This window comes from Silurus aristotelis, assembly GCF_946808225.1.
Source record: "Silurus aristotelis genome assembly, chromosome: 26".
Lineage (NCBI taxonomy): Eukaryota > Metazoa > Chordata > Actinopteri > Siluriformes > Siluridae > Silurus > Silurus aristotelis.
In genome coordinates, this window is record NC_139599.1 from 14734258 (window position 1) to 14743461 (window position 9204).

At 43.4% G+C, this 9204-nt stretch overlaps 1 protein-coding gene across 1 annotated transcript; it reads left to right on the forward strand.

Annotated features, from left to right (window-relative positions):
* nup88 (nucleoporin 88) lies at positions 1 to 7477 on the forward strand. Its single transcript, XM_083530689.1, has 17 exons — positions 1 to 271; positions 524 to 693; positions 777 to 902; positions 1441 to 1527; positions 1645 to 1821; positions 2362 to 2542; positions 2692 to 2842; positions 2930 to 3028; positions 3123 to 3213; positions 4002 to 4106; positions 4206 to 4364; positions 4583 to 4708; positions 4809 to 4874; positions 4989 to 5069; positions 5201 to 5327; positions 6337 to 6455; positions 7258 to 7477. Exons 1-17 carry the CDS (start codon positions 44 to 46, stop codon positions 7319 to 7321), a joined length of 2157 nt encoding a protein of 718 aa, XP_083386815.1. The 5' UTR covers positions 1 to 43; the 3' UTR covers positions 7322 to 7477.
* Positions 7478 to 9204: the final 1727 nt, after the last annotated feature.

The window sequence follows — 9204 nt, forward strand, 5'->3', positions numbered from 1 at the left end:
AAATACGTCATCACCCTGCGACAATACACGCAAGGAAAAAAAGATGGCGGCGCTGGCAGGAGACCGCTGGAGGGATGAACTGCCTGATCACGAAATATTCCGCAAACTGCAAGAAAGCCGGAGTTTGGAGCCCCAGGGGACGAGCAGGAGGATCGTGAAAAACCTTACGTTTTGCCTCGATGGCGATTTGTTTGTGTGGGACAACGTGGAGAGCGTGTTTTACACGACAAACCTGCGGCAGCTCAACTGCGAGCTCACGGCTAAATACCAGGTCAAAAGGTTTTAAAGCTGAGTCGACTAATGTGTTTGGTTATTCGGTTTATTGTATTTTTATTAACCGGCTGAAAACGCCTGCGTTGGGTTTCAGTAAAAGATCTCGCCTCCTCTGATGATGTCATCTGGCGTGCAATTGTGACAATAAAAACAAAGCGAATGAGTTTATTCTTTGAGACTGATTTGCTGAGTCTCGTGTGTATTTGACTGCTTTTGGAGTGTGTTCTGATTGACCTTGTGCTCGTTACAGACGTTGATGTGCATCAACCCACCACTGTTTGAGGTCTGTCAGGTTCTACTCAGTCCCACTCAGTATCACGTGGCTCTCATCGGTCAGCGTGGGGCATCTGTGCTGGAGTTACCCCAACGCTGGGGCAAGAAGTCAGAATTCGAAGGCGGACGCCTCGAGATCAACTGCAAGTGAGTTTGTTGTTGATATGCTGGATGTTCTTCTTGGATTCGTAAGGGACACAATTGTAAGTTTCCTGCTTCTCTTGTTTCAGGACTATTCCTGTGGCCGAGCGCTTCTTCACCAGCTTGACCTCCGTGACCCTGCGTCAGGCTGCTTGGTACCCCAGTGAGACGGAAGAGCCCCATCTGGTGCTGCTCACCTCAGACAATACGATCAGGTACTTGTGCAACGATACTTAATGATCCATGTTTCTCTCTTTGTGTCGAGTTAAACATCCTCCTGAGGTACCAGTGATCCTGTCCCTTTCTTTAATCTGGATCAACCTTTTAATTCTGACACCCTACCTCTAGAGGGAGTTGTTTTAATTGGAGACCACTTTGTGCAGCTGAGGATGGTTCCACATGGACCCATGAAGTTACTGAGCAATTCAAGACCTTTGAGAAGGCATTTGGACTGTAATTAATATCAACACTTTAAACAGTTCTATATTTAAGCACCTTTCAATGAAAATTACACCTCAACAACAATGGAACTGTAATGAACGAACGTTCAGTGTCACCCGGATGAGGACGGGTTCCCTTTTAAATCTGGTTCCTCTCAAGGTTTCTTCCTCATACCGTTTATCCTGTAGGAATGAGAAGAAATCTTTCATCAGAACGTGTTTTTGATGAGCCTGTAGTGTTCAAGCTCGTGAATGTGGAAAATAGAAAAAGCTTTGACGTTGTGAGTGGTTTATTTTTTTTCTTTCTCTGTAGGTTCTACAGCCTTAAAGCGCCGCAGAATCCGTCTCGAGTGCTCTCAGTGTCCCAGTCGGAGGAGGAGAGCAGCATTCACCCAAGAGGGTAAGTACATTTCTGACAGTGTCGTCTCTTGCATTTGAGATACAAATTGTGCAACATGCAAATATTCTTTGTATTCACTTTAAAAAAGGGATGTTTGGTCTCGTTTCTCTCTTCCAGACGTTCCTATGCAGCCTCTCTGGGCGAAACCGCGGTGGCGTTCGACTTCGGGCCGCTAGTCAACGCCCCCCGACATCTCACCGGCACGCGTCTGAAGGAAGACCTGCTGGTTTACCCGTTGTACATCCTCTACGGGAACGGAGAAACGTTTTTGAGTTACACGTCTCTCACCTACGTGTAAGGCCCCCTTGTATAGAGGCATAGACACAGACCAGGCATAACATTATGATATTATGAAATTATAACATTATGAGCGGTGATTAAATAACACTGATGATCTCTTCATCATGGCACCTGTTTGTGGGTGGGATATATTAGGCAGCAAGTGATCATTTTGTCCTCAAAGTCGATGTGTTAGAAGCAGGAAAAAGGCTAGACGTCTGGGTCAGAGCATCTCCAAAACTGCAGCTCTTGTGGGATGTTCCTGGTTTGCAGCAGTCAATATCTTATCAAAAGTGGTCCAAGGAAGGAACAGTGGTGAACCGGCGACAGGGTCATAGGCGGCCGAGGCTCATTGATGCAAATGGAGAGCGAAGGATGGGGCATGTGGTCCGATCCAACAGACGATTTTTGCTAAAGAAGTTAATGCAAAAGGGGGACAATACAATATTAGGCAGGTAGTCATAATGTTATGCCTGATCAGTGTACATATGGCATTCATGATATTGGGTATTCACTGTGTGTGTGTGTGTGCGTGTGCGTGCGTGCATGTGTTAGAAATCTCGGGAAGCTCTTGGGTCCTCTACCCATGTACCCTGCCGCAGAAGATAACTATGGCTACGACGCCTGTTCCGTGCTCTGTCTGCCTTGCGTGCCCAACATCCTGGTGATCGCCACTGAAGCAGGAATCCTGTATCATTGTGTGGTTCTAGAGGCAGACGAGGAGGAGGACGGGGGAGTAAGTACATAAAATACAATTATTTAGTTCGTAAACCATAGACAGTGCAAAATTATTGGATAATACTTTAATTAAAAGTATTGGTTACTGGGCTGAAATCCATCAGCGCATCAAGTCAATAATGGTTGGTTCGCGCGTGTCTTGTGGAGGCTATAGAGAGGTGGTCGCGAGGCTCAGGGGCAGTGCCGTCGCTCTACGTGTTCGAGTGCGTGGAGCTGGAGCTCACGCTCCGACTGGCCGCCGGAGAAGACGAGGATCCGACAGATTCAGATTTTACCTGTCCGATCCGATTACAAGGAGGTCAGACCGCGGCTGTGAAGTAGACTTCTTTGTCTAGACAGCTATTCGTAATTCATATCAAAGGTCTGTTTGCATTTTGTTTTTCAGACCCTCTGTGTCAGCACAGGTACCACTGTACACACGAGGCGGGCGTTCACAGTGTAGGACTCACATGGTTCAACAAACTCCACAAGTTCCTTCAGTCAGGTGAGGTCACGCCGTTTTGTTCACTTTTTAGGCTTATTGGATTTAACTCTAGGCCAGAATCAAGATGTGCGTGTGTGTGTGTGTGTGTTTGCAGATGAGGAGGATAAAGACAGCCTCCAGGAGCTGGCAGCCGAGCAGCGCTGCATAGTCGAGCACATCCTCTGCACCAAACCTCTCACAAGCAGGTAGATTGAAGATCCAAATGTTTATGGACACCTGACCATGTCAAGTCAAGTTTATTTGTATAGCGCTTTTCACAACAGACATTGTCTCAAAGCAGCTTTACAGAAATCAACAGTTAAGGTGAATGGTGTGTGTTTATCCCTGATAAGCAGCCGAGGCAACTGTGGCAAGGAAAAACTCCCCTAGATGTTATGAGGAAGAAACATTGAGAGGAACCAGACTCAAAAGGGAAACCCATCCTCATTTGGGTGACATCAAGAGTTTGATCATAAATCTTTCAACAATACAGAACACTGGAGAGTGAGAACAACATGAGCACTGGAGTATAAGATTATAAGTGATGTTCTTTCTGCAGTCTTATACAGTCTATATGGTTAGTAGCTCCTAGTTTTATAAGCTCAGCATTTGTGATCATCACAAATCCAGCATCAGCTTCTCCATGCCAGAGACTTTAAACACTCCAGGAGGTCCAATGTCAAAACTCCACACATGTAGTGGGATCCAGTTGGCACTGGTACGTCTCTAGATGGTTCGGGATGTTTGCGAGTTTGGCATCTACTTCTTCAAAGGTCCGTAATCATCACGAGGTGGGAGGTGACTGGAGCTGGAGGAACCTCCGGGTGTCTCGTGGCTGGGACTTGAACCTATGACCTTTTGGATTCTAACTATGATGAATCGGCTGACCTCTAGTACAGACCAACTTTTACGTTATTTGTAGAAGGATGTAATTAATGTCTAGGAAGCAATTTTATTGAATTGACCACTATTTTGTGTGTGTGTGTGTGTGTAGTTTGCCAGCTCCGGTTCGTGGATTCTGGATCGTGTCTGATCTCTCTCTGGGCGCCACGATGATCTGCATCACCAGCACTTACGAGTGTCTCCTCCTTCCTTTGCTGTTAGAGACACTTACTTATTAACCATTTAATGACAGAACCGCAATTCAATCAGAGACATTAATGTTTTTTTTTTTTTTTTATCCACGTTCACCCTGCAGTAGTTCTATCCGTCCTGCCTCTCCCCCTCTGCTGTGTTCGCGAATGGGAGTGGATGAGGGCACCGTAAGCTCCCCGCTGCGTGGACTGGCTCACGACCCGTTCGAGCAGCACATCCGGAACATTCTGGCACGCAGCTCCACCAATCCGCTCATGCTCAGGTAAGGACTAGAAATCATGAGATTAGAGTCAAAGAAAAATGAGGGATTTTTAGTGTGTCAGAGGAAACCTTGCTGCAGGACCAACAGTCCAGGAGGGGGAGCCAGATCTGATCCAACGCCTCCTAAATACAAATACGGCATATTTTTTTCATTGTATCGCATTGTGTTGAATCGAATCAAATCGAATCGAAGTGTATGTGTGTGTGTGTGTTTTTCAGGTCGGGGGATAAAGACTTGTCTACTCCCACGCCAGAGTGTCTGCAGCTGCTGAGCAGAGCCACGCAGGTTTTTCGTGAGGAGTACATCCTCAAGCTGGACCTGGCCCGCGAGGAAATGCAGAAAAGGCACTATATTTAAATCTAAATCCATTTGCCTACGATCTATAGACGTTCTACTATTTCTTATTGGCAGTAGCATCGTTTCAATGTTCTATTTTGCTCACAGAGTCAAACTGCTGACCAGCCAGAAGAACAAACAGCTGGAGGACCTCGCGATGTGCCAGGAAGAGAGGTAACCTCACACCGCCCCATTCCCACTGACTCCACAGTCAACATCTAGCAAAATCAGGCTATTTTTCAAGCTGTACTACATTTTTGCTCATGCACCTAATTTTGCATTGACCAGAAAGAGCCTGAGGGAGGCAGCAGAGCGCCTGGCCGACAAGTACGAAGACGCCAAATATCGTCAGGAAGCCATTATGAACAGGTGCCTTTAACATTTATTTGAGATTTTCTCTGTAAAAAGTTTTAGATTTTTGCTCATTATTGACTGGATTTTCACATCAGTTGAGCCAATTTCTGGGAAAAAAATAGCGTGTACCGTTTTTGTACGTATAGGATGAAGCACGTGCTGGGCAGCCTGAGGAGTCAGCTTCCTGTGCTGTCCGACAGCGAGAAGGACATGAGGAAAGAGCTGCAGACCATCAACGACCAGCTGCGTCACCTCGGCAACAGCATCACCCAGGTCAGATTAGGGATGGGGATCGTTTATATTTTATAGATACTGGTACCGATATCAATACCGGTATCAATGGATACTCTTATCGATACTAATCTCTATAATTTGTATAGAAAATACGATTATTTTTACGATTATTCCATCGAGATAAGAAATACTAAATGAGAGAGACTTCTACTCTCAAAACGAACAAGTAATTTATTTCCTTTTTTGAAAAATTTACATTTTAAATGCTGAAAATCCCGAAACCACTAAACCCATTTAATTACCATATTTCATCGAAATACAAATACAGTGCATTTAAAAAAGTCCCTCCACAGTGGAAACTATTTGTTTTAATAAAACATAATTATTCTCTATAAATAATTTATGAAATCTCGCACTGTATGTGGTTTCATTGTATTAGTGTCGCCTCCTGTGGTCACTTACGCTACTGCATGTATTGCCTCTGAAACTGGTGTCAGTTTTGTAACAAGCAGCAACTTCTAATTCACCATTAACACCAAAGTATACAGAGACAAAACACAAGCATGAATAACGGTATCGTTTGTCCTGGGGTTTATACCGGTTCCCAGGACGCTTTTCTAAGTACTATCCACCAGAGGTCGCCAAAGTTTCATGTTGGAACTGAAGAGATCGCTGCGAAACTCCAAAATCAGTTCCGAGGCAACCTTTAGATATCAGAATCTGCACTATGAAGACTTGATGATAAATGTCTAGGACATAGACATTAGACAAAATACCCGACTTCACTGGTAGTGATCTTACAGAAGCAGGAAGAGAATGAGTCATATAGTGTGGTCATGCTGGTCAGGGATTTTCCATGTCTTACTTTGTTGTGCATGTTTGGTCACATGACCTCAAAGGAATTAAAAAAAGGGGGGGGGAGTGGGGGGTAAGAATTATTTCCTCTGCATGTCAGGTATCGATATTATTAGATCAGACTTGTCAGATCTGATCTATTTGCAATTAAAGAGACTCAAAACGACTCGTCTCCTGCTGTGCCGTTCCTCAGGTGACCATGAAGAAGGACTACCAGACGAAGCAGATGGATAAAGGCTGGTCTTCAACACGAGCCACCATAACGCTAAACGCCCACCAGAGGAAGTGCGTGCAGGGTGTCTTAAAGGAGCAGTGAGTAAACCCAAATACACGAGTGGACATTTTGCACCGAAAAATAGAATAGTACAGATTGTGGCTTTGAATGCAAACACATTCTATATGAACAAAAAGTCCCATTCCATATTTAGTCCTCATTTGCTGTTAGAATAACTTCCACTCTTCTTTGAAGATGTTCCACTAGTTTATGAAGTGTGCTTGTGGAGATTAATTCAGCCACAAGGGTGTTAGTGAACTTTGCAGTTCCAGTCACGTTTCATCCAAACTCGGAAAGAACATTTCAATAGACCTTTAGTTCTGGAGACATCTTAGCAAACTCACGGCATTCACAAGGTAGTCACCGAGAATGGTTTTCAGCTCACAGGTGCGCCTCCTCAAGAGTTCCTTAGTGACATTTCTTCTTCTTATTGTGCTTTAGATCATCAGTTTGTCTCATGCAAAGGGAGTCAATAGCCCGGATTAGGGCCTTTACAAATTCCTGGCCCTATTATGACAAGAAACTGTCAGTTAAGTGAAGGAAAAGCAGCCAACAAGCACTCAACACTAGAGGTTGATCGAATCGTCCAGCCGAATAATCAGGCTGATTTTTGGAATTGTTTTAATTCATTAGCCGATTGTGCGTGTACTTTCTGCGCTTGCGCGAGAGACATTACCTACCCATACCAGCAGGAGGCAGTAATTTGAAACCGGAAAAGCTAGAACCATAAATATATAAAAGCAAGCAGTCTGATGTCCCAATACTTTTGTCTGTATACTGTATCAACTATCGGAATATCGTTTAAACATCTCAACAAAACGATCTCGTTTCTTCTTCCAGGGGTGAACACATTGCTGACATGATGAAGCAAATCAAAGACATCAAGAACCATTTCAGTTTCTGAAGAGCAGAAGTGAAAACACAAGGCAGACGCCGACCGCAAATCACGTTACGTTCCGCTCTTAGCCGTGTCTGACCTCAGCTGACCTGTTTGTGTACCGTATCTTTTATATATTGTATGTGTAATGTGGCGTTGGAGGGAAATAAAAGGTTTTTTTTTTTTTTTGTACATTTATGAAGAATGTGATTTATCCACCACAGTGCGGTGGAATTTTTCAGTACGTGTCAGCAATAATTTAAAAGATGTCAATAGAAGGTTTTTTTTAATCTTCAGAACTTTTTTATTCATAAGAGTTTTAGGCTGCTGGGGCTGGGCAATATAATCGATATATCACTATTGTGATAATTTCACAATACTCTTGTCTCAGATATCGTTGGTAGTGATTTTTTTTTTCTACATTTTCATAAAGACAAATTACATTGTACTAAATAGATGCCACTGATTTAGTACACAAAATTATCATTCAACAGTTTTCACTGGTTTATGTATTGGCGCGTGGTGACGCTGACAGCCGAATGATATACTATATGGACAACAGTAATTGGACACCTGACTTTTACAGTTCAGGTCTCCAGAAACCTGTCCTATACTGCAAATCGTGTATTGTATATTATGATTTTATTTTTTTGCTAAAGATTTTTGGATCCTTCGAGGAATTACCTCACACACAGCTGAGCCACGGCTTCCTGCAGAGTTTATCAGTGTGACAGAATGAACAAAAGGTGAAAGCCATGGCAGGAAGTGGTTGAGTAGTTTTGTTGACTTTCAGGGACGACTATACATAAGCTGTGTGTGTATATATCTCTCTGTTGTCTTTGTTGAGGTAAAAATATAAGTAATGAGTAAATGATCCAGATGAAGCTTCCAGATGTGCTTTAAGTAGTTTGGTTTATTAGATATGTACAGAGATATGTACACGGTACAGTATATAAATCTTTCATGCGAGAACAGAACAAAACTGTTAATTGTCTACGTAGGTGTGTTCCCCCCCTCCCCTTATTTCTCCACAAAGCAATAATAATCCAGGATTAGAGGAAACATGGTCTCGGCCCTCGATTGTAATCCACACATGATAGCCTTGTGTCGTTTAGAACTTCGGGAAATGATTCTGAAGGTAGTTAGACAGTAGACGGACCGCATTTCGGCATTGAAAAAACGAGGAAGCAGCAAAAATCCAGTTTGTGTGAATGTAGAACTGTATATAGAATATGATTTAAAAACAAAAAAAATCCCACACTTCGAAATGCATTTTGAAGGACGATGTAATTTCATCAGTGAATAATTACGGACTGTTTTTGGAGGTGCGAGGAAAAGATCTAAAAACGGTGAGAAAGAAACGTGTTGCCACACTACAATGGAAACACGGCTGCCTGTAACTCTGATTTCGACATTGTGATTCAATCAGAAATGACCACATGACCCGGTTTAGAAAACCAGAACATTTGGATGTACATCGATCCGGCATGACATTATGACCACTTGCTTAATATTGTGTTGGTCCACATTTGCTGCTGAAACCGTCCTGCATTAACTACAACTTCAGCTACAGTAGTAAAGCATCAGTGAGCCTCGGTCGCCGGTTCACCACTGTTTCTTCCTTGGAGCACTTTTGATAAGATACTGACCACTGCAGACTAAAAACAGATCACACAACAGCTGCAGTTTTGGAGATGCTCTGACCCAGACGTCGCTCGAATCCTTACGCTTCGAACACGTCAACACAATCTTGTTCTTCACCACTCATGTTATAATGTCATAGTTATACCTGATCGATGTATATAATTAAACCAAAAAAAAAAAGCCCTCTCTATGCTCGAGCTGCAGCGTGCTCTTGTCGAAATTTCCACTAACCTTCGAGAAATTAGGACAAAACCTGTGTGGACACC

Excerpts from the sequence above, each read along its gene's own strand:
- nup88 (XM_083530689.1), top strand. The coding sequence starts at position 44 with ATGGCGGCGCTGGCAGGAGACCGCTGGAGGGATGAACTGCCTGATCAC. Across the intron at positions 2,843-2,929 it reads TCCGATCCGATTACAAGGAG|ACCCTCTGTGTCAGCACAGG; the intron begins GTCAGACCGCGG and ends TTTGTTTTTCAG. Across the intron at positions 4,875-4,988 it reads GCGATGTGCCAGGAAGAGAG|AAAGAGCCTGAGGGAGGCAG; the intron begins GTAACCTCACAC and ends TGCATTGACCAG.